The 27,992-nt window shown below is 48.7% G+C and overlaps 2 protein-coding genes across 6 annotated transcripts; one reads left to right on the forward strand and one right to left on the reverse strand.

Annotated features, from left to right (window-relative positions):
* Nucleotides 1–201: 201 nt before the first annotated feature.
* Nucleotides 202–27,989, forward strand: LOC106837031 (guanine nucleotide-exchange factor SEC12). 5 transcript variants are annotated; one of them, XM_070512411.1, is made up of 13 exons: nucleotides 245–624; nucleotides 1,195–1,387; nucleotides 1,584–1,804; nucleotides 1,994–2,074; nucleotides 2,174–2,298; nucleotides 2,489–2,662; nucleotides 2,812–2,884; nucleotides 3,077–3,236; nucleotides 25,142–25,238; nucleotides 26,324–26,389; nucleotides 26,476–26,546; nucleotides 26,686–26,810; nucleotides 27,029–27,680. In XM_070512411.1, exons 1-13 carry the CDS (start codon nucleotides 490–492, stop codon nucleotides 27,473–27,475), a joined length of 1,968 nt encoding a protein of 655 aa, XP_070368512.1. In that variant the 5' UTR covers nucleotides 245–489; the 3' UTR covers nucleotides 27,476–27,680. The 5 variants fall into 5 exon arrangements, with proteins under 5 accessions (XP_014705828.2, XP_070368512.1, XP_044628051.2 ...); XM_070512412.1 differs by lacking the exon at nucleotides 1,584–1,804 and having other exon boundaries at nucleotides 248–624; XM_014850342.3 differs by lacking the exons at nucleotides 25,142–25,238; nucleotides 26,324–26,389; nucleotides 26,476–26,546; nucleotides 26,686–26,810; nucleotides 27,029–27,680 and adding an exon at nucleotides 3,405–4,151 and having other exon boundaries at nucleotides 202–624.
* Nucleotides 4,185–9,443, reverse strand: ABHD1 (abhydrolase domain containing 1). Its single transcript, XM_014850344.3, has 9 exons — nucleotides 9,201–9,443; nucleotides 6,378–6,538; nucleotides 5,832–6,014; nucleotides 5,588–5,633; nucleotides 5,300–5,412; nucleotides 4,996–5,169; nucleotides 4,770–4,818; nucleotides 4,503–4,668; nucleotides 4,185–4,378 (listed from the first exon to the last, which is right to left on the reverse strand). The coding sequence occupies exons 1-9, from the start codon at nucleotides 9,408–9,410 to the stop codon at nucleotides 4,185–4,187; spliced, it is 1,296 nt and encodes a 431-aa protein (XP_014705830.2). The 5' UTR covers nucleotides 9,411–9,443.
* Nucleotides 27,990–27,992: the final 3 nt, after the last annotated feature.

Here is a 27,992-nt window from a genome sequence, read left to right on the forward strand (position 1 = left end):
TGGGAGAAAAATAAAATCTTAAAAAAAAAAAGATTTATTAATCTCCCTCAGCCTTTGTTAGCTCCCCTCCTCCTCCAGAATCATCAAGTGGGCTCCCTCGAAGCAGGGGCATGCCTCCCACACCCCCGACAAAAGATGGTAAGTCTGTCATCACAAGGGGACCGAGAGCGGAATTCTGGCGCTGTTGTTGCGTCACTCCGCAGGCGGCTAGTGCTGACTCGTATTGGCGGTTCTGCGCCTGCGCGAGGAGAGCGGGTTACGTGCGCGTGCGTACTACGCGTTGGAGAGACCGGGTTAGACGGCCCGGCGCAGAGTTACGGTTCTCTGCGTGTGGTTAAAGTTTTGGCAAGCCAGCAGGTGTGCTAGCGGTCGGGAGGCCTCCCGGTGGAGGCGGGAGCAAGTTCGGAAGCGGCCGGGGCAGTAGTCGAAGGCCGGGCGCGGCATGTCCCGGCTGCCGCCGTGCGGGCAGTGAAGCGCGCGGCGAGCGGGATGGGCCGGCGCCGGGCGCCAGAGGTGTATCGGGCCCCGTTTCCGTTGTACGCGCTTCAGGTGGACCCCAGCGCCGGGCTGCTCATCGCTGCGGGCGGAGGCGGCGCCGCCAAGACGGGCATAAAGAATGGCGTGGTGAGAGCACAGGGCCACTGGGGCCGGATCACGCCACGGGCTGAGGGCGATTCCGGGGGGGTCGCGGGGGCGGGCCGCACCCTATCTTTGGACGCTGCTCTTCCCGGGTGGGAATCCCCGGCATGCTGGGCGTCCCGACGCGAATTTCACCCGAGAACTTCATCACCGGGCTATTGAGAGTGCCAAGGTAAAGTGAAAACTGCACATAGCGCTGCGTAGGCAGGAACGCTTTAACTCGAGCTCAAGAACAGCCCCAGGAGTGTTATCCTGTGTTTTTCCCCGGAGGCTACATAGACTTTGCCCTCTAGCAGCGGCGAGATTGGTGCATTTGGCTTTTAGGCTGGGTTTCGTCACGCTTCTGAGCGTCACCCTATTCTGTAAACTGGAGGTAATCCAACCGCGCTTGCTGTACAGATTTTTGAGAAAAAAGGCTCGCGTCGCGAAAGCCTTGTGAACTAGAATGTGCAGTAAGCAAAGGTGGAGGGCATCAGACTATCAGATGTAAGTTTGCCCTGGAGGTGTTCTCCAGGCACCCCTGAACCTTACTCATCCTGGTTCCCTCTCCGACAGCACTTTCTGCAGCTAGAGCAGATTAACGGGCGCTTGAGCGCCTCCTTGCTACACTCCCATGACACGGAGACACGGGCCACCATGAACTTGGCGCTGGCTGGTAACATCCTGGCTGCAGGGCAGGATGCCCACTGTCAGCTCCTGCGCTTCCAGACCCTTCAGCAGAAGGGCAAAAACAAGGCAGAGAAGGCAGGTGAGAAGCCCCCTCCCCAACCCTTTGGGAAAAGGGTTAATTGAGTGCGATCACTCTCATCTTGGTCTCTAAAGAAGTGGGGCTGGAGGTGGGGTTATGGTAAGAGGCGAGAAGCTGGATGTTCACCAGTTGTGTAGAGATGGGCAGTACTACTTACTACAGAAGCCTGGAACCTGGCAGACTGTTTGTGTTGCAGGTTCCAAGGAGCAGAGGCCTCGACAAAGGAAGGGGGCAGCCCCAGCAGAGAAGAAATCTGGAGCTGAAACCCACCAAGAGGGGGTAGAACTCAGTGTAGAGAATTTGCAGGCAGTGCAGACAGACTTCAGCCCTGATCCACTGCAGAAAGTCGTCTGCTTCAACCACGATAGTACTCTGCTTGCCACTGGAGGGACAGATGGCTATGTTCGGGTCTGGAAGGTGTGGTTTTGGGGGGTTAGAGGATGTGTGTCCGTAGCAGCAAGGCCAAAATTGTGAGAAACTGAACATGAGCTCTGGGAGGCTTGTGAGTGAAGCCTGCACTGAGCGGCCATTGGAAGAGAAGAGGGATGGGGGTCAGTGTACTCTTGCTGGGTACCTGGGCTAACCATGCTGGTGGTTTGGCTGCAGGTACCCAGCCTGGAGAAAGTGCTGGAGTTCAAAGCCCATGAAGGGGAGATTGAGGACCTGGCTGTGGGGCCTGAAGGCAAGGTGAGGAGGTGAGAGGGTGGATAAAGTAGGTGGTTATGCTGCTTGTCCAGTAAGTGGATTCCCTAACTGTCCATCCTTGGAATCTTGATTCCTGACTAGTTGGTAACTGTGGGCTGGGACCTTAAGGCCTCCGTGTGGCAGAAGGATCAGCTGGTGACACAGCTGCACTGGCAAGAGAATGGACCCACCTTTTCTCACACGCCTTACCGCTACCAGGCCTGCAGGTGTGAAGACCCTGAGGGTGGCTAAAAGAGACATGGCCTAGATGTGGTGGGGGAGTGGGCAAAGACTGGGGGAAGGCTGGGGAGGATCATAGCCTTAGCAGGTGTTACCCCAAGCAGGACCAGGGTGCAGGAGGGCACAAACCTCTGAAGAGCCTCCAGGAGCTGAACTAGCCCCTCACTCGCCCCCCAGGTTTGGGCAAGTTCCAGACCAGCCTGCTGGGTTGCGACTTTTCACAGTGCAGATTCCCCATAAGCGTCTGCGCCAGCCCCCACCCTGCTACCTCACGGCCTGGGATGGCTCCACCTTCTTACCCCTTCGGACCAGGTCCTGTGGCCATGAAGTCATCTCCTGCCTTAGTGTCAGGTATGAGACAATGCTAGTTTGACTGTGTGTGGGGGTGCCTGGGGGAGCTCAGGAAGGTGTCCTGTCTCAGTCCCTGAGGACTGTTGTTAGTGAGTGATGGTTGCTGCACAGGCATCCAGGACAATGAGCACTTTCTTGTTTGTTGGCAGTGAATCGGGCACCTTCCTAGGCCTGGGCACGGTCACTGGCTCTGTTGCCATCTACATAGCTTTCTCTCTCCAGGTAATGGATAGAGGTGGGCATAGCTCTGAGGGCTCTTTGGTGTGGGGGCTCTAGGCTGGCTTCTACGCTGAGTGTGCAGGAAGGAGTCTGGCCCAGTCTGTAGAGGGAAAGCCTTCTGGGGGCAAGGGGTATGTTTTCTAGAAAGAATGTTCCCAACTGGGCCTTCCTCACTAGTTTTCCTCTTGTCCCCAGCGCCTCTACTACGTGAAGGAGGCCCATGGCATTGTGGTGACAGATGTGGCCTTTCTACCTGAGAAGGGTCGTGGTCCAGAGCTCCTTGGGTCCCACGAAACTGCCCTGTTCTCTGTGGCTGTGGATAGTCGTTGCCAGCTGCACCTGCTGCCCTCACGGCGTGAGTCATTGGCGTGGGGGGTATCACCCCACCTTTAGCTGTAGCAAAAACTTGCCCCCTGGAGAACGGGCTGCTTGTTTGTAGCTTCTTTCCCCTCCTTGAATGTGTCTGTTCCTTGGGCTGTGAAGCCCCTCTGCCTGCTGACATCTCCCCTTGCCTTTCCTGCAGGGAGTGTTCCTGTGTGGCTGCTGCTGCTGCTATGTGTCGGGCTTATTGTTATGACCATCCTGCTGCTCCAGAGTGCCTTTCCAGGTTTTCTTTAGCCTTCCTGTTACCAGGGAATCAGGGGCCTGGACACTGCCACCTTCTAGATCAGAGTGGAGGCCTGTTTCCCACTGCTGACTCCACTTGGATCCACAGCTCAGGTTACCTCTGATGAGGCTGATGGGCACTGCCTGCCCTTCCCATTTAAAATTTGGCTGTGGCCCTGTGTGACTCTGAGTCCTGGGAACCTTGCATCCATCATCTCTGGATCCACCCAGGACAGTGGTGTCTGAAGCCCAGGCCATACCACCTGCCTCCTTCTGCTTACCCAGGGTTCTAGAGTTGAGCTTGTCATTTCTCCAGAAACATGTGAAGATGCCCAAGGACCTGGAGGCACTGCTGTCCTTCCTGAAGAAATAGTTATTTTCTCCTCCTCTCCTCACGGCGTTATGGCCAGTTGCTCTTCATGTGAGCCCCTGGCATTTGCTGGGACAAGCACTGGCCTGGGACTTGCTGTTAGGGAAGGAAGGGGCAAAAGGAAGACCCAGGCAGTAATCTATGGATTCACCTGGGTAGCTCGAAGCCGGCCAGGCTAAATATGCAGTAAGTTCCTGGATGGTCTACCCTAGCCTTGAGCAAAGGGAGAATGAGCCTCCGCCCATGTGGCAGGAAAAGTTGATCTTTAATAAACAAAGGAAGACTGAACTGAGACCCCAAATGCTACTCTTGTCAGCTCTTGCCTCCCTAAGGTGAGAGAGCCTTGAGGCTGAGCAGCTCCTCTTGGTGCTGGAAGATGGCTTTGGCATACTGATGCAAGAGGCGGCTCATGTAGCAGTGCTGCCAGGGGAGCAGTCCTTCCAGGAAGCCGATGTGGCCGCCGCGGGCTGTGATGAGCAGTGCGACATGGGGAGAGAGTTGGGCAGCCTGTAGGGGAAAGGCTGGGGGAGGGGTGGGAGAAGAGGTCAGGAACCCTGGCCTTTACTGAGAGCTCAGGCGCTCTCCACTTGCACCTCATGGCCCATTTTCCCTGGTGCCTAAAGTGTCCCGATTCAGGGTGCTCACTATGGACTGGAGAGAAGGGATCATCAGCTGCGTTGAGGCAAAGCACAGGGATCTGGATGGCCTCTACCTTTGTTCTTGGGCTTACTGCTTGGTAGTAAGTAATACAGTCTTGATATCCAAGGACCACAGCTGTGTACCGCTCGTCAAACTGGCGGATTGTGTGGGCCTGCAGGTAGTAGAAGGTGGGATAGGCTAGGATGAGGATGGAGAACAACAAGATATTGGAAGGACAATTTGGGGCAGAGGGGGATGGTTGAAAGACTATACCTGTAGCACAAAGTCTACATTCACCACCTTTTCTATCATCTTTCTGTTTCTGCAAAAGAGCACATAGAGGATTGGCTCTATTCTGGGACCTCACCCAGAGCCAGCCTCTGTCTTATCTCATGAGTGAGAAAGCCCAGATATAGGACTGATGCAAGCGCTGGGGAGAACCCAGCATATGTGCCATCCTGCCCTGTCTGCTGCCCCCTCTCACTTGCCGAGACCCTACCGGTCCACAATTTGGCAGAGCCCAGCAGCGAGGCGCTGATTGAAGAGCAGTGAGTTGAGTGGGGTCTCCAGGCAGCGGTTGGTCTCAAAGCAATCCCAGCATGCAGATATAGTCAGTGCTGCCACCAGCCCTGCAGCTGGTCCCATTCGTGCCAGGTAGTTCATTGCTAATATCCTGCAGGATTGGACCAGGGACCATGAAAGAAGGGTTTGCATTGGTGATTGGGGACAGAGATGAGGAGAAGACATGGAGGGGGAAAGAAAGGAAGACTGGGGCCTTTGGGTTAAGCCCAGGTATCCTTTACCCTCCGAAAGAGATGCCCACAGCCAGCAGTGGAGCTTGAGGGTAGCGGTTCTTTATGTGGTGCACGACTGTCTCCAAATCTGTAGTAGAGCTGGTACAAAAGGCCCTGTGGGTCTGAGGCAAACCAGATTATTGGGTAAAGAGGGAGGTCCCCATCAAATGGCAGAAAAATGGAAGGGCTCAAGAGATGGAAGGGAAATGAAAGAAGGATAGGTAGGTAGAGCCTCAGGGCCAAGGATCTCTAAAGGCAGTGGGGTGAAGGGCTACGATGAGGAAGGAGGGTACTCACCAGCAGTTCTTCCCCACGGCAGCCCCGGTTATTAAGTACGACAGCCCTGTGGCACACACAGGTGCATCTTAGCCAGACCCTCCCTAGAAGCCCCTCTCCCTTTTTGGTAGCCTTCAGACGGACCCCAGTCAAAAGGTGCCCTCCATATAGCACCTTCTCCCCATAGCTATCAGGGTCTGAACTGACCTCCCTATTACAAGTTCTCAGACCCCACCCAATTCCTCTGGGCAGTGCCGATCCTTACCTATACCCATCCCTCAAGGCTTGTTTAACCAGGTGCAAGATATATGGGTCTTGGCTACTGCCTGTTATACCAGGAAGCAGTAATACAATGGGCTGGGTGGTAGGGTCAGGGTATTGACTGCTGTCATGCTGGCCAGCCCAGTCTAGCAGGAGCTGTCCTCCATCTGGGGTTTGGAGGACTTCACTGTGGTTTTGGAGAAAAGAGTACACAAAGATACCGTTAGGAACTCCATGTACTTCTAAAGGTTTATCCCCTGCCCCACCCACAGACAACTCTCACAGCTTCCCATCAGCATGTTTGAGGGCATGCGTTATGCAAAACATTAAGACCATAACAAGTCTTAATTATATATAACAAGGTAATGGGGACATAAAAGATTGAATATTACCTCATGGTTGTGCGATTAAATAGCTTTTCCATTTAGCCACTCTCTTTACCCTCAACACAGAGGCAGATGGGGCAAAGATTACCTTCATTTTGAAAGAGGTAGACAGGATTCCCCTATGCTTGCAGCTGCATATTCATCCCCTTCTGTCCCTGTCTTACCTCCAGTAAGGGACTATAGGCCGAGACTGCAGTAAGAATCTGAAGATGGTTTGTAGCCGCCCCTCGAAACACCATAGTGTAGGATAGAAAGTCTCCATAGTGACTGGACAGTGTTGCACCAGGAAGGCTAGAAACCGGGAGCCAGTCACCAGTTGAGGCCTCTGTAATCACACAACGCAGTCTGCTTCACTGATTTTTGTACCAACCCAGTGAGACATCCAGCACCAGAGTGATCCCTCTCCAGAGGCCAGCGTGGAGGGCACTGCTTTGTCATGAGGAATCTTGCATATCTCTGCCTGGAATGGCCAACTCATCTTTGTTAATACAGTCTAGCTACATTCCCAAAGAACTGCACTCCTGCACTGTCACCTCTCCAGAACTGACGCTGAACCGACTCAGAACCAGGGCTGGGAGCTGCTGCAGCGGACTGGGTGCTGACTCCACCACTCAGCCCATCCATGCCCCAAACCGGTTTTGGAGAGAGCAGGTAATATAAAATAAATTGCCCAGCTGACCCCCTGCAGGAAGGGTTGGGATGCTGCACAGCGTCTGAAGAAATGCAGCACCGTTCAGTCTGTGACCTTTGCCTTGCAGTTGAATTATCCACGCAGTGTCATCTTCCCCAAACCATCTCTGGCTGGCTGGCTCCTCCTGATTTTAGTACTCCATTGTCATATATTCCTGTTCCCTACTGTGTGTAACCACTGTTGAAAGGCTTCTTTTCTACCACAGCACCTCATTTTCTTACTCGTGTGGCCCCTGCTGTTACCCCATAGTGTAAGGGAGGGATAGTCCCAATGTGAGCAGATTTTCTCTTGTATGCCAGCCAGGAAGAAGGTAATGGGGATAGGATGACAGGGACAGATGAGGTCAGTGGGCACTCAGCCTTGACTTTCGGCCCCTCTGCTGGGTTCTTCTGGATAGACATCAAGGGCCTAGCCACATAGGAGGTTTATGAAAGAGAATGCTGTAGAAAGCCGCAAAGCCTCAGACTCAAGAAATAGAAATTGCGTTTCTGTCACAGGCCCTAAGGAACTTGAGGGCTGATTCCTAGCTCTTTTGCAGTCTTAGTATTCAGAAGGGGCTAGGTTGGTAGCTTGACTGTCATGAGATATGACTTGTCCCTTAGTTTTTGGGCCCTGGTTTAACAACTGTGATTCACTGTGTGCCATATACAGGCACTAGGCTAAGCCCAAGCTTATGTAATAGGATATTTTATAAGTGAATAAACTATGATTCACAGAGGTTAAGTTGTTTGCTCAAAGTCACACAGCAAGCAAGAGGCAAAGCAGAATTAATAATAATGATATTACCATGAATACTGGTAGGTAAAATTTGTTGAGTACTCATTATGTTCCAAGCATCGTGCTAAACGCTTTACGTGATTCTATCCTGTGAGCTTCGCAACAGCTCTCTGAGACACACTACTGATTCCCCTGTGGGAACAGGTTTGACTGTTGAGGAACTTGTCAAGTCACAAAGCTTGCCCAGGCTAATGGGTGGTGAAGCTGAGATTCAAGGTCAGGTCTTAGTCATTGTACTATATTAACTCCTAAGTGCCAAGATTTGAGTTGTCAATTTATTAAATTCTTGGTCAAACAGCTCAGTAGTGTGGAACAAGGCACTAATAAATTGGGTCACAGGAAGCATTTCTTGATTTATTCCTGAGAATTAATCAGTAATATGCCATTGGTCACTGTGGATGAATCAATACCAATCCATTATGGTGCTGGATAATCCAAACTCCATGTCCTCAGGGCCTCCAGAATGTTACTTTTCCTGCATTTTAACCAGTATTTGGAAGTCAAGGAAGGGTTTGGAATATAAAGTGGCAGAGGTCTCTGACTTCTGTGTAGCTGATTGCCAGCAAAGGAAAATGTTTAAGAACAGCTCTGGTCTGAAATGACTGACTTTCCAAATCAGACATAGAAGGTTAGATTTATAGTGTATTGAGGTTTGGATTTTTTAAATTGTTTAAGGCAGACTTATTTTATAAACAATACATGTGAATGTAGAAAGCTCTGAAAATACAGAAGAGTCTAGGTAGCATTAAAATTCGCTATAGGTCTTTTCAAAGGGCTTAAATCAATAAGTTTCTTGTTAGACTCAGCTACCTAGAACAGCGTTCAATGAAGATTAAAAGATTTAGATTTTTCTGGATATGTAAATTATGTGTTTTATGTAAATTGCAGTGAGAAAAAAGTCTCCAAGTTCATCAAAATCAGCCTCTTCAGACTTTCCCATTGCACTATACGTGGAGAACCTAGAACTTAACACAGGGCTGAATGAGAACCGGCAGTTAGGGTTATTCGTCAGTCCTGAGCTAGGAGGGGAACCTCTGCCAGCGTTTAACAGAAGCAAGCCCCTACTAAGCTGATAAGGTGATGTGGGGGTTAGCCACAACCCCACAGGCCTCCAGTTCCTTCATTTAGTGCAGCTAGTGAGAAACTCAGCTACCCTGCCTAAAAAGAAAAAAAACGTGCATATCTCCCTGACACCTCTAGATGACTTTCCCCAAATGTTTGTCCACAGCATAGGGAGTAGCACCCCTCCGATGCCTGAAAGGCCCAGCCGGCGTGAGGAACACGCAGGATGCAGAGAATCTAGGGAGGCAAAGAAGCGACTCTCCATTAGGTGATAACAGCAAAGCGACCCCGGCTAGAGCGGGGCGGGGTTGGCGGTGTGGTTGGGGCGTCAGATTTCACGTGAGGTAGGCAGCCAACCATGCTAGCTCCCACAAAGGGCTCGAGCCCCGCGCTGGAAGCTGTTCCCTAGACCCAAAGGTCCCAAACCCGCTGGCCAGAGCTCTGGACACTCACCCACCTGGGGCACACACGCCCAGTAGTAGCCCAGGTAGAGGGCAGCGCCAAGACCCAAAAGCAGAGAGAAGGGCTCTGTCCAGATGCCATTCTGGGAGCTCAGGAAGGAGGTCAGCATCTTGCGTCGCTGGATTCCAACTCCCAAATTCTTGAGTGGTTCCAGCCCCTCGACCTTGTCTAGTTGTGCAGCAGGTGAGCGCCGGGCCCCGCCCATTCTACGCCATTGGATGGCCTGTGCGTGTCCTGCCTCCACTGCCCGTCGGTTTCGGGATCCGGCCCCGCCAGCTGCCGGTGCGGCCCGCAGCGACGGGAGGTGCTAGGACGTCTCAGGGGTGGGCCGGCTGCGCTAGCAGCTCCGCGCGGAGCTGATCCGAGGCCCTTGCAAATAGCCTGCCTGCTCCCGGCCGGCATCTAGCGCCTTCGCGCCTCTTGTCTGCTCTTCGCCGCCACAGCGGTGCAGCACCTTGCAAGGAGTAGCGGCCTCCCCCCCAGCACCATCTTGGTGAGGGGCATCTCCAGCTCCTTCTTCCTCAAACTCTGCCCCGACCACGACGAGTCAGGCAGCCTCGTCCGAGTCCCCCAGCCACTGATTCAGTCACACACAGGACACAGACACTCCCAGGGTGACAGTCTGCCCTGTCACACAAGGTACAGTCATGCACAATGACCTTCATGCTCAGGGCATGGCCACTCACATTGTGACACCCTGCAGTCCCACAGTGTTCAGCCAATTCACAGTGGTCCTCACACACTGTCCTCAACCATTCACACTGTGACACCCCACACTGTCACATAGTCAAGTTTCAGCTACTGAGTGGCTGGCATTACACGTAGAGTCACACACATATAGGTTAAAGTCACGCATGTAGTGTCTCTCTATGCTGTCTCATACAATCAAGGTCATCAGTACAATATTTACTCATCGTCCACTCTGTACCAGGCACTTGAGATACCCCAGGGATGCTGTCCGTGTCTTCACTGGGATGTAGAAACAAGTAATCTACAGAACAGTGGCTCTCAACCTTGATTTAAGATTAGAATCATCTAAGAGTCTGAAAACTACCAGTGCCCAGGTCCCAATGTTACTGAACCATGTTCATTTTTGCCCACCACCCAGAAAGCCAAACACCAAGATGACGAGATTGCAGAAGAGAGTTTACTCACAAGGCAGCCACGTGAGGAAGCGAGAGCATGAGCCTCAAATTCGCTTCCCTGAAAATAGGGACTCAGGGCTATTTATGGGATAGGGGGCAAGGTGGTCTGAAATGTGAAGAGAGGTGATTGGAGGTGAGGAGAGGTGAGGTAATTGATGGTCTGTGCGAGCATAGTCAGACCATGCCTCTTCATAGGACCCATGTTCACAAAAGGGCGGCACTAGCATGATCTGAGGGTGGAGTTTTTAGCCTCTTGATGTCAAAAGGTCACCTATTGGACATCTGCGTGGGCCCAGTTGATGAGCTGGTGGTCTCAGCCGGCCTGAAATGGACAAGGAGCTCTAATTTGTGAAGAATAGCTCACACGCCCATTACCATGGTGACCCAGGCTCCAGGGAGATGTTAGCAATAGGAGCCTAGTGGGAGCCAGATAGCATATTACCTCAGCAGCACAGTTAACAATGAGTTGATTCAACAGCTAAAAGCTATGATCAGTAATTGCAAAAAGGAAAAAACTTAAGTTCCTGGATACTTAATCATCAACGGCTGTTTGCTGGTTTCACCACTCCCCGATAGAGTTGGTCTGGAGAGGAGCCTAGGTGTCAATATAAGTTAAAAGCGCTCTGAAGATTCAAATGTGTGGTCAGGGTTGCACCCCTGCAATGGAGCACAGTGCTGGATACGGGAAGTACTAGCTGCAGTAGGAGCACTGACGAGGGTGCCCAAACTCCATGGGGTCAGAGAAAGCACACTCAGGCATGAAATGCCAATACTCTACATTTAAGCTGAAAGCAAAAAACGAGTAGGAGTTTCCCAGGCAAGGGGGAGGTGGGGAGAAAGTAGTCGTTCCTGGAGAGCATAAGCAAAAGCCTGGATGTGAGAGACTTCTTAAAGGAACCAAAAGAAATTTGGTGTGGCTGGAGCATTAGATTGTTAAGAATCAGGTTGTGAGCAGCTACATAAAGGATGTTAGAGTTTATCCTAAGGGTGGAGGAAAGCCATCAGAGAATTTTGAGAAGGGGTGGGTGACATGATCAGAGTCATGTTCTAGAAGAATCATTCAGACCGCTTGGAGCATGGATTGGAGGAGGATGAGAATGGAGGCAGAGAGGCCAATTAGGAGGCTGTGAACAGAACTTTGGCACAGATGATGGACTGGGGGAAGCCCTCGAGAGAAGTGAAAATCTTTAAGATAGGAGGCAGAATTAGTAAGACTTGGTAGTAGCTTGGAGATGGGGGGAGAAGAAGGAATCATGGATGACCCCCCAGTTTCTGACTGCACCATTCAGGGATGCACGGAAGTGCACGGAGGTGCCTTTCCCTCATAGGGAAACTGGGGGAGGGGAAGGTTTGAGGAGGAAGATGCTCCTTCTGACTGAGACACATAGAGGCTGGGGTGCTAGTAGGTGTTCTAATTGTGTTTTCTTAGATTCCACGTTTGTCTATCTGGCATCTATTAATCACAAGGCCAGACTAAGCGCCAAAGTTGTTTATATCTCCCCTGCAATCCAGAGCCCATATTCTGAACCACTTCCTTTATCTAACTCTCGCACATCAAACCAATATTTCCCCTGTTCCAAATCAACCGAAGCCCAGGTACTAGACAACTAGAGACAACCCCAGACAACCAGAGATCGCCCTTATGCCCCCAAACCCACAGGAATTATTCAAACTAGCCAATCCTAAACTGTTTGCCCTACCTTGCCTTTCCTGTTTAATATGGGCTGTGGCCCATGCCTTCCTCTTGCTCTTTTCTGCCTTCTCACTTACATGGATGCTTCCCCCTGTGGTCCTGTGTGGCTCTTGTTTCCAGGAGAACTGTAACATTAAACTTTTCTTATGGTGGCATTAGTCACTCTTATAAATTAAGACCCAAGCACAAATCAGTAGGATGCTCAATTCCTGAGGTGGGGTAAGCGACTGGAATTGGAGGTTTGGCAGTCATCAGCATTGAGATGCCATATTCGTTTGCAGGGCTGCCATAACGAAGTACCACAAACTGGGTGTCTTAACAACAGAAATCTATTGTCTCACAGTTCTGGAGACTAGAAGTCTAAGATCAAAGTGTCAACAGAATTGGTTCCTTCTGAGAGCTGTTAGGAAGAATCTGTTCCATGCCTCTCTTCTAACTTCTAGTGGTTTCCTGGCAATCTTTGGCATTCCTTGGCATGTAGAAGCTTCATTCCAGTCTCTTCTTGCATATTCACATACTATTCTCCCTGTGTATGTGTGTCTGTTTTCAAATTTCCCCTTTTTATATGGACACCAGTAACACTGGATTAGGGACCCACCCTACTCCAGTATGACCTCATCTTCACTAATTATATCTGCAAAGACCCTATTTCCAAATAAGGTCACATTCTGAGGTATTAGGGTTAGGACTTCAACATATGAATTTTTGAGGGACACAGTTCAACTCAAAACAGATAATGATAGAAGCCATGTAAACACATGAACAGATAGGAAGTGAGGAGAAAGCCCATAGGAACTGTGATGCATGAAGAAAACTAAGAAATGACTAAGAAAGAGAGGAATGGTGTAGCCGAAACCAATGGATACCATGATCCAAGGAGGCAGTGTCCTGTAGTGTCTACCACAGGAAGGAGAGCCACCGGGTGGCCTCAGTGAGTCTGGGTTTGTTGTGATGGATGCTGATGGGAAGGAGCTGATGGAGAGTGAGAAGTTGAAGATTCCAGAGAGAAAAGAAGTCATTCATTCAAAGCACTAAGTCCTTGGGTCAGTGAGTGAGGATGTAGTCCAGAGTCTAGGTGGAGGAACTGGCCACTGTGACAAAAATAGGTGACACTCCATTTTGAACACAAAGCTGCAGCCACACACCACAGCACTCTGTGCAGGCAAGCAACTGCCCCCATCACCGTTAAGATGACACTTCCCAGACAGTGCCCCCTCCACCATGTCTCATGGAGCCACTTCTCAGTGATGTGCACGGTCACAGTCATACAATGACACCTTTGCTGGAAACCAGCAGTCTCAGCTGTCTCTCCAGCATCACAAACAACTCAGGAAGAGGTCATCCAGGTACCCTAGCACACATACCACTAATATCTTGTACCATCACACACCCAGACAAACAGTCACACATTGGCCATACTCTCTGAAGCCTGTACTGTCACACTGGTTACACAGTCACACAAAATACCCCCCACTGTGTCACAAGTTCCTCATACACCACTCACAATCGCACAAACAGTAAGTTACATTCTTTGTCATACACAACTGGATCCTTGCAGGCAGTGGCATCCACAGCATCACCACAGTTAAAACATGCTTCTCACACACCCCAGGCTCACCATCTGTCTTTGACATACACACACACACACACACAAACACACACACTCTGTCTGTCTGTCTGTCTGTCTCTCTCTCTCCAGGACGGACTGCGGGGAGGAAGCCGGGGTGGAGGCTGCGGAGGGCCCTCTGGACTCTGGCCGTGCCAGGGCGGCGGCCACAGGCGGAGGCGACGTGGAGCGGCCACGTGGAGCCGCCCGGGGGAGGGCCGGCGTGGGGAGCCCAGGCGCGGGCGGCGCGCAGCCTCGGGTGACGACGAAGCCGGACCCGAGTCGCCGCCGCAGGTGGGTCCAACTCCCGCCTGGGGAGGGCGGGCAACGGGCTGGGCTATTCGGGGACCGCCGGGGACCCCAGCAAAGCCAGCCGGGGACGCGCCGTGCCGGGGGAGGGCGGGACCGCGGGGCTGAGGCGGCCTCCTGGCCTCCGGGTTCGGATGCTGAAGGCGCAGTCCCTCCGCGTCCCCTGCGGTTCGGAGGCGGCTGGAGCGGTGGCCCTCGCCTCTAGGCACTGCTCGGAGGAGGTTACCTCTGAGAGCAAGTGCAGGCAGGGGCTGGAAACCGAATTTTGAGCTCTCTAGGTGTGATGATGGGGTTTCACAATTCCCCAAGCGCTTTTCCCTCTGGTGGCTCATTTGTTGCTCCCATAGCCGTGGGGAGAGGGGCCCGAGCTGAAAGTGGGGGGGCTGAACCCAGCTCTCAGGTGTGGGACCCCTTTGGCTGTACAGCCACTGCCTCTTCTCTTTGCGGGGCGGGGGAGGGGCGGGGGTGCTGGGAGGCATAGCAGCACCAGAGGGATAAGTTAAGGAAGAGGATTCAGTTCCAAATAACTTCCTGGCAGTTAGACTCAGCCAGAAATGGAATGGATGCCCTATGAGGTGCTAGGTTCCTGTCCTGGAAAGACAAGCGGACCCTGAATGGCCATTGACAGGGATGCTGTGGAAGAAAGTTTTGCACTGGATGGGAAGTTATGGAAGATAAAAGGCCCCTGCCACATCCTAGAGTCTCTGAAGTACTCAAGGAGCATCTGCTCGTTGCCAGCCACTTAACCTACGTTATCCTGTTGCATCCTCCCCAAACCCCTATGAGATAGATACTGTTATCCCAGGGCTCAGAGAGGTTAAGACACCTGCCTAGATCACACTGTTAGCACTGGAGAGGCACGATTTGATCAGAGGTCTAACTCCAAGGCCCAGCTCTCCTCCCACGCGCTGGGGCAAAGGCTTGGAGAAATCTGAGGCCGGAGGGTTATCGTGAATGTGAGTGTCTGTATGTGTAGGATGAGAGTAATTTCACTGAATTACGTCACAACTGTTAACAGTTGTGGTGGCTCTCGTGGGTCATTAAGGTGAATTCTGTTTCTGTGCGCGTTATAGGTGTAGGAAATGACTAGGAACATTTTTATTTGACAGGCAGTGGTTCGGTAACGGCTTTATTTCTGTTGCTTACAAAAGCTTTTGGAAATGCTTGGAAATGTGTAAGTGTGAACAAATCACATTTCACCAATTTCATTACGCATTACTCGAGGTGCCTTAGCCTAACTTCCTTTAAATCATAGAGGTGGGTTACCCGTACTAAAAATGTCACAGGTGGAAGCATTACTTAAGAGAATATTACTTAGATGACACTAAAAGTCCACATGCAATTATTTCAGTTTGTGAAGTAGACTACAGCCAGGACACTAATGTTGTCAGGAGCGCCCAGGATGTTCCAGGCAGGAGGTGGAGCAGCTTGGGCAAAAGCACTGGAAAGTGAAAGTAGAAAGTATTTTAGGAGACTCCAGTAACCCCTCTGTTTGAAGCAGAGTGTTAGCATAATGGAGCACTGGAAGATGAGTCTAAAATGGTAACTCGATGTCTGATTGTAGAAAGGCTTGAAGGCCCAGGTGAGGACTCCGGACTGTAATAGAAACAGGAGCCATTGAAAGTTGTGGGGCGATGGAGCTCTAGCAAAGGAAGATTAATCTGATGTGGGTCTGGAGAGTTCTTTAAAGGGAGAAGATACCAGAGGCAGGGACAAGAATGACAGGCTACTGCATTAGTTTGTGTAAGGAGTAATTCATTATCCACTTAATATTCACCATAACACTGTGAGGTAAGAATTATTATTATCTGCATTATGCAAAGAAGGTAACTGAAGTTTAGTGAGAATAATTAACTGTGACCCAAGGTCACAGGGACAGTCTGTGGTGGAGCTAGGATTTGAACCCAGTTCTGGCTGGTTCCAAAACTCTGTTCTCTGTTCACTGAACATACTGAATAGTTACATACATGTGATGGATACATAGGACCAAGAGGAGGAGAGTGACAGTGATTCATGTGGGCAGGGTTCAGGACCAGGTACATAATTTTCAGGGCCCAGTGCAAAAATAAGATTAAGAATTTCAAGATGGTGACAACAGAGCATTAGACTAAGCACAGGGCCCTTCTGAGAGCAGGGCACAGGTCGCACACCCAGGAACCAGTTCTGATTACTGTGACAACTTAACCAAGCACCTCAAAACTTAGTGGCTGAAAACAATAACATTGACTTTGCTCATGAGTGCCTTAAGTCTGGACAGGGCTGTGGAGACAAGCACATTTCTGCTCCATTCAGTGTTGGCTGGGACAGCTTAATGACTAGGGGTTGGAATCACCTGAAGATTTGCTTTCTCACTTGTCTGGGCCTTGGGCTGGGAAGACACGAGCAGCTAGCTGGAGGCTAGAAAAACTGGGGCTCTCAGGCATCTCCATCTCTATGTGGTTTCTCCATATGGTCTTTTCAGCATGGCAGTTTCAGGGATGCCAGCCTCCTTCTCTGGTGGCTCAGGGCTCCAGAGGTACACATCTACATGTCAAGAGATAGGGGTGGAGAGAGAGTGAGCCAGAACCAGGCAGAGGCTGTGTTGCGTTTTATGACCCAGACTTAGAAGACACACAGCATCATTTCAGCTATTCATGAGAAGTGAGTCGCTAAATCAGATTATATTATATACAAGGAAAGGCAGATTAAACTCCAGTCTTTGCGAGAAAGAGTGTCAGAGGATTTATAGACATGTTTTTCAAACCAGCACAGTTGGCCTAATGAGTGAGTAGATTAGTGGGATCTGATGGGTGCTTCCCTTTGTGCCTGAACTGCTGCCCCCAGAGTCACTCTTTGGAGTTTACAAATGTCCTCTTTTAAAAGGTGACTGCTGGTGGATGGTAACACATTAAGCCTGGATAATAGGTTTTGACAGCTCTGAGGGACTTAAATTATTCCAGTGCCTCCTGTTGGTCTAGGTCCTGGCAGTAAACAGATGGGGAGGAGAAAGCAATTTGAAGGTGTCCAGGTGGGGAGACAGGATGGTGGGTATGTGTGAAGCCACTGTGGAGCAGTCCAGGAAAACTTCTGAAGAAGAAAGCCCTTATTGTATCACCAGGCACTGGTCTGTCTCATTTAACCCTTACCACACCGCATGAGAGGTGCTCTCATCAGGCAAACTGAAACGTAGAAGGCACACACCTAGTGAGTTACAGAGTCTGGATTTGAACTTAGGCAGTCTAAGGTTAGGGCGTGTACCCTTAAACTTGGGCTATGCCACCTGTTCCTTAGCAATTCTGTGTTTCTCTTAATCATTGTTTTAACATTTGCATCTTTTCCTACTTATATTTTTGCAAGCTTTAAGGAGGAAAACGAGTAAGTAATTCTACCTTATACTATCATCTTACTTCTAGGGTTGTGCCTCACATATAGCAGGTGCTCGATAAATATTAAAAAATGAACAACGTGTATCCTTATTCTACATATTTATATTTACATTGGCCTTCTCTGTGGATACTCACCCTCCTGGTCTTTGTCACCAAAGGTCTTTGACGTCTGCTGGTACTTCCCATGGTGTCCTCTGTGGCATCAGGTCCCAGGGTCCATACCGTCTGGCATTTTCCTTCTGGCCTCTTCTGGTGGGCTGACTCTCTCAGCCATTATGCGCCCCTCCTTCTACCTTAGAGACTGGGACCCTGAGCTGACTCCCCCCGCCGCCCCAACCAGCAGCACCCTGGATACAAAGAACTGGGTGAGGTGGCCCTGCCCTCTGGCCCAGCCACCTAGACCCTCCTTCAGCCATTGCTTCCTGACAATTCGGGCACCCTTCTGCCTAATCCTAAGGGCTTTTTCCTTCCAGAAGTTAGAAGTGGGCAGGGCCTTCTCTTTCATCCTCCTGGACAGGGCGCACATCCCTGCAGTTCTTGTATTTCCATTCATTCTCCATGGGGTTTCCATGGAGATTTCTGTCTTCAGCCCCCTGCTGAGGCCCGGGTAGTGGTGAGCTCCACCCTACTGAGAACCCAGGCACCCTTGAATCCTGGTTGCATTCCCTCCAGCTCTCTGTCGCTTGTCTCCTTGAACTTGACTTACGATGTCTTTCATGATACAGAAGTTTAAACTCTTGATATATTCAAATCTGTCCACTTTTTCCTTTAAAATTTATGAATTTGAAATATTTTTCCTTTTTAATGACTCTGTCATATAATATGATTTACTTAGCCACTGCCTAAATGTTAGACATTCTGGTTGTTTACATTTCTTTCACTAATATCAATAGCACAACTACAAATATCTTTATACTTTCCTTTTCCGTTTGTGTTCTTCCTTAGTTAATCCCCAGGATGAAATTATTGGGTCACAGTTTCATGGCAATTAATACACATTCGTGGATTGCTCTCTAGAAACAGTTCAGGTTTATAGTTCCTTATACAATATAGGTTAATACTCACTGATTCAATTTCTTTAATGGTTCTAGGACTATTAAAATTTGCTATTTCTTTTTGCATCAGTTTTACTATTAAGTTTTTCTGGGAAATTGGCTAAGTTTGCTAATTTTCAAATGTTTTCTATTTCTGTAATTGTGTCCCCATTTTCATTCCTAATATTGTTTATTTGTGCCTTTTTCTTTGTTCTTAATGAAAATTGTCAAAGGTTTGTCTATTTTATTAGTCCTTTTTTAAAAAAAAATTCACTGTTTGGCTTTGTTGCTCCTCTCTGTTGTATTTTTAATTTCTGCTATCTTTTATTATTTTATTTATTTTAATTTCTTTAAGTTTATTGTTTTACTATCTTTTTTTTTTTTTAAAGATTTTATTTTTCCTTTTTCTCTCCAAAGCCCCCCGGTACATAGCTGTATATTTTTAGTTATGGGTCCTCCTAGTTGTGGCATGTGAGATGCCGCCTCAACATGGCCTGATGAGCAGTGCCCTGTCCACGCCCAGGATCCGAACCAGCGAAACCCTGGGCCGCTGAAGTGGAGCACGCGAACTTAACCACTCAGCCACAGGGCTGGCCCCTACTATCTTTTTTTTTGCTGAGGAAGATTCACCTTGAGCTACCATCCATGCCAATCTTCCTCTATTTTTTTAGTACATGGGGCGCCAGCACAGCATGGTTGCTAACAGAGTGGTGTAGGTCCATACCTGGGAACTGAACCCAGGCTGCTGAAGTAGAGGGTGCTGAACTTAACCACTTGGCCATGGGGACTGGCCCTACTATCTTCTTCAGTTGGAAGCTTAACTCATTAACTTTTAGCCTTTTTTCTCATATAAGCTTTTAAGTCAATCTATTTTCCCTCTAATACTGCTTTAGCTATATGTCTTTTTTGATGTAGATTTTTCCAATATTATCCAATTCTAAGTGTTTAACAATTCCCATTGTGATTTTCTTCTTTGGTCCATGTGTAAGTGTGCCTTTTAAATTTTCATATATATGAGATTTTTTACATCATTTTTGTTATTGATTTCTAATGTAATTGCATTTTAGTCATATAACAGTGTGAGGCTGATTCTTTGATATTCATTGAGCGTAGTCTCCGATGTACTACTTGTCAGTTGTTATAAATATTCCACATGTGTTGAGAATATGTTTTTGCTGAATGATTGAAGTAGGGTTCTCTATTTGTTCATTAGTTCAGGCTTATTAAATGTTTTATTCAATCTTCTACATTTTAACTAATTTTTAGTCTGCTTAATCTTTCAAATACTAAATGACGTATGTTAAATTCTCCCACCCATAATGGCAGATTAGACTTTTCTCCTTGTAGTTATGCCAGTTTTTTTTTAAGACAATTTCTTTAGAGCAATTTTAGATTCACAGCAAAATTGAGAGGAAGGTACAGAGGTTTCCCATATACCCCCTGCCCTCACACGTACATAGCCTCCCCCATTAACAACATCCCCCACCAGAGTGGTACATGATGGACTGATGAACCTATGAACTGACACATCATAATCATCCAAAGTCCATAGTTTACCTTAGGGTTCACTCTTGGGGTTGTACATTCTATGGGCTTGGACAATGTATGATGACATGTATCTATCATTATAGTATCATACAGAGTATTTTCACCGCCTGAAAAATCCTCTGCCTATTCATCCCTTCCACCCTCAACCCCTGGCATCCAGTCATCTTTTCACTGTCTCCATAGTTTTGCTTTTCCCAGAATGTCATAGAGTTGGACTCATACAGTGGTAAGCTTTTCACATTGGCTTCTTTCTCTTAGTAACATGCATTAAGGTTCCTCTGTGTCTTTTCATGGCTTGATAGATCATTTCTTTTTAGCGCTGAATAATATTCCATTGTCTGGATGTACCACAGTTTATCCAGCCACCTACTGAAGGACATCTTGGTTGCTTCTAAGTTTTGGCAGTTATGAATAAACCTGCTACAAATATCTGTGTGCAGGTTTTTGTGTGGAGGTAAGTTTTCACCTCCTTTGGGTAAATACGAAGGAACACAATTGCTGGATTGTATAATAGGTTTAGTTTTGTACAAAACTCCCTGAGCGTCTTCCAAAGTGGCTGTACCATTTTGCATTCCCACCAGCAATGTATGAGAGCTCCTGCTGCTCACATCCTCGCCAGCCTTCGGTGGTGTCAGTGGTCTGGGTTTTGGCCATTCTAATAGGTGTGTGGTGTTATGTCAGTTTTTATTTTAGATGTTTTGAGTCTATATTATTAGATACATACAACTTCACAGTTATTATATCTTCCTAGGTGATTAAACCTTTGTGAATTTTGTAATGATACTCGTCTATAATAATGCGTTTCACCTTAAAGTCTAGTCTAATGTCAACAAGGTTATACCGGCCTTCTAGGACTGCTTTATATACGCTTCTTCCATCCTCTTGCTTTCAGGCTTTCTGTGTTTTCACTTTTTAGGGTAATCTCTTGAAAATTGCATATAATTGTATTTTGTTTTTTTTTTTAAAGATTGGCACCTAAGCTAACATCTGTTGCCAATCTCCTTTTTTGTTTCCTCTTCTTCTTCTCCCCAAAGCCCCCCAGTACACAGTTGTATATTCTAGCTGTGGGTCCTTCTGGTTGTGCTACATGGGACACCGCCTCAGCATGGCCTGATGAGCAGTGCCATGTCCATGCCCAGGATCCAAACTGGCGAAACCCGAGGCCGCTGAAGCAGAGCGCATGAACTTAACCACTTGGCCATGGGGCTGGCAACTGTATTTAGTTTTAAATACATTTTGATAATCTCTATTTCTTAACTAAGTTTATATAATTTATACTTATTATGATTACTGATATACTTGGATATATTTTTACCATCTTATTTTACGCTATTTATCTTTCTTTTTTCTTTTTCTTTTTTTCTTTTTCTTTTTTTTCTAAATTGGCACCTGGGCTACAGCTGTTGCCAGTCTTCCTCTTTTTTTTTTAAGGATTGGCACCTGGCTAACAACTGTTGCCAATCTTTTTTTTTTTTTCTGCTTTATCTCCCCAAACCCCCCTGTACACAGTTGTATATCTTAGTTGCACGTCCTTCTAGTTGTGGGATGTGAGACGCCACCTCAACGTGGCCTGACGAGTGGTGCCATGTCCACGCCCAGGGTCCGAACCCTGGGCCGCCACAGCGGAGCGCGCCAACTTAACCACTCGGCCACGGAGCTGGCCCCTCTTTTTATTTTTCTAGTTTCTTTTTTCTCTTTTCCTGTCTTCCTTTGAAATCATTTTTTAAAAATTCCATTCATTTTGGGCTGGCCCCGTGGCCAAGTGGTTAAGTTCGTGTGCTCTGCTGCAGGCGGCCCAGTGTTTCGTTGGTTCGAATCCTGGGCGCGGACATGGCACTGCTCATCAATCCACACTGAGGCAGCATCCCACATGCCACAACTAGAAGAACCCACAACGAAGAATATACAACTATGTACCGGGGGGCTTTGGGGAGAAAAAGGAAAAAATAAAATGTTTAAAAAAATATATCCATTCATTTTTTTTCTCTGCTGTTTTGAAGTCATACATTCCATTTCTATTTTTACTGCATATTTAACAAAGTTGATCAATATATCTACTCTTTTCCCAAACAACCATCCTCACCTTACATCTTAATTTCCAATGTTGTAGTTCAGTCCATCTTTTTTGCCCTGTATGTTAACATAATTATCATTGTTTAACAGTCTGTGTTTGTTTATATTTTCCTACATACTTTCTGGGTTTTTTTCACTCATCATTTTTACTTGCATTTCAAACCCTTCTAGGGTCATTTTCCTTTTTCCTAAAATAGATCCCTAGAGTTTCCTTTAATGGAGGAATGTTGGGGGTAAATTCTCTAATTTGTTGTTTATCTACAGTTGTTTTTGTTTCACCTCATTCTTGAAAGATAATTTTGCTGGGAATAGAATTATAGAATGGCAATTTTTTCCCCCTTTCTCAACATATTAAAACGCCACGTATTCTGACATCCCTGTTGTTGTTGTGAAATCAGCTGTCAGCCTGTTACTCTTCCTTTTAGGTGATTTGTCTTGTCCTTCTGACTGTTTTTAAGATCTTCGCTTTTTCTTGGTGTTCTATAGTTTCAGAACAGCTCTAGGTGCATATTTCTGTTTAGTTATTCTGCCTGGGGTTGTTGGGCTTCCTGGATTGGAATATTAGTGTTTTGCAGCACGCTGGAAAAATCTGAGCAGTTATTTCTTCAGAGGCACCTTCTATCCAGTTTTCTGTGTTGCCTCCTCCATCCTCTATGCCACTTAACCTTTGTTTTCTATTTTCTATGCCTTTGACTCAATGAGATGCGTTCTCATAATTTATCCAGATCTCTTTCCCAGTTCTTTTATTCGCACATCATCTGTGTCTAATCTACTTAACTCATTCGTTGCATTTTAAAATCAATATTTTCTTTATATTTGTGTAAGTTGTATTTGGTTCTTCTTCAAATCTATGTGGTTCTTTTATGCTTTTACTCCTTTCTCATAGTTGCAAGCTTCTCTTTAATTTCTTAAAACATATTAAATATACTTTATATTCTGACTGTGATAATTCCAATATCTTTAGTTTTTGCAAGTCTGGTTTTACTCACTATGGTTTAGCTGTCTCTTACTCACAGTGTCTTATTTTCTTGTATGTTTATGACTTTTTGGCTGGGAGTTCATGCTCCTTGAAACTTTACCTGTGGAACTACTTTGAGGCCTGGACTGGAGTTGTGTTCCTCAGGACAAGATGTATATTTTCCTCTGTTGGTCAGCTGGGAGTACTGTCAACCAGGTACCACTTCAAAATAAATGATCTGCTTTAGGTTTTAAACCACAGAGGTAGCATCAATTCAGGCTTCAAACCCACATTAGAGCAGGCTTGTTACAAATTCTCAGGAAAGATTTTTTTTCTCCTTTCTACCCAGCACCAAGGTCAAGATAGGCAAGATTCTGTGCTGCCCTTCTTCATGGCAAATTTACTTCTTGTTCCCTCTTAGATTGAGACTCAAGCTGTTTGAATACCAGCTTTATGCAGAGAATCTCCAATAGTCTCCTCATGCTGGAGGGTCCAGGCTCTAGCTCTGGTCTCCTCTATTGCACAAAGCACTCACATTGATAGCTCAAATTCACCTGGGTTTGGTTGGGCAGACACTCTTAAGGCCAAAGCTGACTTCAAGCTCACTTTTTCCTCAGGATTACCTTTTTCCCTGTGCTTTTGTACTCGGAGAATTTCTTACTTTGTTGCCAACTCAATGCATTTGTAAAGATACTTTTTATTTTTGTCCAGCTCTGGCATTACTTTCATTGAGACACTTACTATCATACTCCCAGATATGGAGGTCTGGATATTTTTCTAGTCCACCCTTTCACTGAGGTATGTCTGCTGTGGTGGGACCTCTGAGGGTCCCCAGTTGATATGGAGATGTCAACTCCAACTGCCTCCCTTGGATGGGTCCAAGACCTTGTCTTCTCTCCTGGGTGCAACAACCAGGGCTCAAGGATCTCTGTTGCCAGCCGCTGTTCGTGAATACCTTTATGGCAGCTGTGACTTCAGCACCCATTTGGACACAAACAAACTCTGTTGGGGCCAATGTATGCATAGAAAACTGAAGACGGTCTCTATGACTCTCAGTAGGGCCACCTTCTATGGACTTCCACGTTTTGCTGCTTCTTCCTCAAGGCAGCTCTGCTTGCACAGCTACAGCCAGGTTCCCACATGTATTTTCCCATTAGCCAGATGCTCACCTGCTCTACCCCACATCTCTTAGGAAGCTGATGTCTACCCTTGCAGGGGTTTGAACCTTGTTAGGGTCATGGAACTCTTTGAGAATCTGATGAAAGCTATGAACCTTTCTCCAGGAAAATTCAGTGCTAGCCAAAATGTAGGGTACCATTTCAGGGGGTTTCTGATGCTCTGCCTAGACCATCAACCACCTGATGGTTTGTCTTCCTCTAGATGAGCTTAGGATCTCAGGCCTCAGCTTTGCTGGGCTTCTGCTTCCTCAGGAATTCACATGATATGTACACACACCTAGGACTAATCGGAAGGCTTCATGCTCTGTGCTTCTGGTCAATGCTCTCTCTATTTAACTGTTTTCATATAATCAAGTGATTTTGTTGCCAATGGGCCTACACAATGTAGGTCTAAGGGGACATTTTTGTTTTTTCCTTTATAATGGGATCTGGTTTTCCTAGCTACAAATAGCAGTTCCTGGGGCCACTATTGGTTTGATCCTCATTTGTTGTGTTTTTGATCCCTGAGTTTGGACCTATTTCAAGGAGTCTGAGCCTCTTTTGATTTGTTCTTTGGTGAGTTTTGAATAAAAACAAACTAACAATCTGCCTCTCTGTTTAAGTCTTGGTCTTTTTGTGACTCTCTGCATTTCTAATTTGGCCTTTTTCTTAACCTCTCTGAGCTAGTTTCCATCTGTAAAATGAGCAGCTGAACTGGATCAGATGTACTTAAACTGCACTTCCCTGACCGCCTCGGGGGCTGGCAGGGCAAAGGGAATAGGGTGGGGAGTGACTCTTGCCTACAGCACTGCTTCCACCAGAGCAGGTCTGCTTTATGAGCTTTACATGCTGGAGCTTGACTAACATTTCTTTTGAGCAAAGTTCCATGGGGCATTGCTGATGGCCATGTGTGTCTCCTCCCTGAGCAGGAGTCCTGCCACCAGGGCTGCAGGTGGAGGCTGGGAGAGAAGGTGCTCCTGTCTAACCCACTGATCCCCCACCCTGTGGCAGACACCCTTTCCCCCTGACTCGCTAACTCTGTTCTTAGTTCCAGTTACAAGAAGGATGTTACCTTCAACGATGAGCATGTTCCTGCTGCTGCTGCTGCCCCTGGGTCAGGCTGCTCCCAAGGATGGAACCATGCGGTAAGGGGATTCAGAGGGCAGGGCTGTGGGCCGGGAGCAGGGAGAGTCTCTGGAGAACCTAAGGCTGTGGTGGGCCCCTCTGGGAGGCAGGAGACTGGGGTGTACGCCCCCTGACCTCTGTAGCCCTCCCCACCCACCTCAACCTCTGCCTCGTGCCTGTTAGAGTGCCCTACGCAAAGTGGGCATTCCATACGTGTCTGCTGGACTCATGTGGAAGCCAGGAGCTCAGTTCCATGACGTATAAGCACAGGGAAGAAGCTATGGGCCAGGGAAGGGGCTGCGGTTGTCTTATCAGGCCTTGGAGTGGGAACTCCAGAGAAACAGAGACCATTAGCATATCAGTTCTGTTTGAGTGGACTAGCTTTCTTGAGGTTTATGTATTAATACTATGCGGTGCGTATGCTGGGTGGGGTGGAGGGACAGACACAGGACCATCAGCAAAGGCTGGCAACAGTGACAAAAGTTGCTGCAACAGCTCCTGCCAGCTCTCTGGCATCACAGGTCTGGAGTGACTTGGGCAAGCAGGTAGTCCTGTCCAGAACTGGGAGCAAACCTTGAGCTTTAAAAACTGACAGAGAGACCCTGAGCAGATTGGAACTCCAGAACCAACATATATGCCCTCAGCTTGGGGGAAAAAAAAAAGGAGTCCATTTTGTGTCATGGAGCAAATCGGGTCTGTATAAAACTGGGCAGTGCCTCCGGGCTCAACCAGAGACCTGGCCCTCGGCCCCCAGCAGCCAAGTAGAAGGGTTGCCATGATCCACCTTGTCCTGCCCCACTGCACTGTTTTCTTGGGTCTCCAACTTGTTTCTACTAGGTGTGGCCTCATCTGGCCTCTGCCTAACCAGATGTTCTATTGGAGTTTTCACTTAACGTCTAAGTTAGGAATCTGCAAAAGCAGAGTCTGAGGGAGTAAGGTTCTGCTTCTGAGGAGACCAGAAGGGCTCCCTCCCCACAAGGTTTTTGGGAACCTGGGGGAGCAACTCCCTTTGGGTCTCGGGGGAGAACTCTGCCAGGAGCTTGCGGGTGGAAGGCTGGTAGGCTGGGCCCTCAGGGCAAGGCTGGTCCCTCCCTTCCTCCTCCAGGCTGGACCCTGAAGTGCAGCATCTGCCCCTGTCCAACCCCTTCCAGCCAGGCCCGGAGCAGCTTCGGTGAGTAGGCGGGGCTGGGGGCCTGAGGGTCAGGACTGGGGTTGCATACTGGCCTCTCGTGGGCTGATTTTCCACTTTTCTGCCAGACTTTTGCAGAACTACCTAAAGGGACTAGAGAGGATGGAAGAGGAGCCAGAGCACATGAGCCGGGAGCAGGGTGAGGGGCTGGGCTGATGGGGCCAGTGGACGGGAGGCTCAGCACAGCTAGAGCTGTGACTGACCTCGGGCCGTCCCCTGGCTGCTGCCTCCTCCACCTGTCCCCTGACGTCTCTTCTGATCCAGCTTCTCTTCCTTAGTTCTCCTCTACCTCTTTGCCCTCCACGACTATGACCAGAGTGGACAGCTGGATGGCCTGGAGCTGCTGTCCATGTTGACAGCAGCTCTGGCCCCTGGAGCTACTGACTCTCCTACCACCAACCCAGTAAGCCCCGCTGGATGGGGGCCCCTTATCCCATGAGGTAGACCCAGCTCCTTGGGGCTTTGGTCTTTTTCATCATGACCCTTAGCAAATCCCCTGTAAAAGGAGTGCTCAGAGCCTGCATGGCAGGGATGCGGGGGGAAGGGGGACAGTTGGGAGGGTCAGGGCTCCTGGGAACATCTCTGGTCACCATAGACCCCATGGCAACTGTGCTTCCACAGGTGATCCTGGTAGTGGACAAGGTGCTCGAGACCCAGGACCTGGATGGGGATGGGCTCATGACCCCTGCAGAGCTCATCAACTTCCCAGGAGAGGCCCCGAGGCACGCAGAGCCCACAGGGCCCCTGGAGCCACAAGATGTTGGGAGGCAGTCCCTGTTAGCTAAAAGTCCATCAAGACAAGAAGCACAGGAAGCTTTGAGTCCCAGAGAAGAAGATGGGGGACAGGTGGAGGCCAGAAGGGAGTCCTTGGAACCTGTACAGGAGGCTGGGGGACAGGCAGAAGCTGAAGGAGAAGCGCCAGGCCCTGGAGGAGATGTTTGGGGACAGGTAGAGGCCAGAGACACTGGAGAGGGAGCAGAAGAGCTTCCAGGGCAAATACTGGAGTCTAAGAACACCCCAAATGAGTTTGAGGTTCATGCTATTCAACTGGAGAATGATGAGATATAAACCTTGAGGATACAGATCTGCACCCTTACAAGTCTCAGTGCCAGAACATAAGCCCTGAAGCGTGGGGTGTGTATGTTGGGACAAGGACCCCTCTGTGTCCTTTCCTGGCCCCTGTAGGTGGCAGGTCTTCTGTGCAGCTCAGGGAAACCCTAAATTGAGGGGCAGCTTTAGCGTCCAGACAACCAATAAAGAACTGAATGAACTCATCCCCCGGTCCAGCCTGCCCAGAGCCCAGGGAGGCAGGGGTGGGCACTGGACAGGCCTCCTGGAGGGGCAGGGAATCAGCTTTCCCAGTGTTCCCAGATGGCACTGAGACACAGCAGAGCACAATGGTAGCTCACTGCCAGCTGCGGACAACCCGGGGGAGGGGGCTCGGCCTTCCCTGGGGCTCCAACACTGCTGCTCCCCCCTCACTTGGTGTTGAGACACCCAGTTCCTTCCTGCAGCTCAGGGCAGATCTTCTCCACCCTGTATCTGCCCCCAAACCCCATAATATTAATAACAACTACCACTTACT

The sequence above is a fragment of the Equus asinus genome, chromosome 6 (assembly GCF_041296235.1).
Source record: "Equus asinus isolate D_3611 breed Donkey chromosome 6, EquAss-T2T_v2, whole genome shotgun sequence".
NCBI lineage: Eukaryota > Metazoa > Chordata > Mammalia > Perissodactyla > Equidae > Equus > Equus asinus.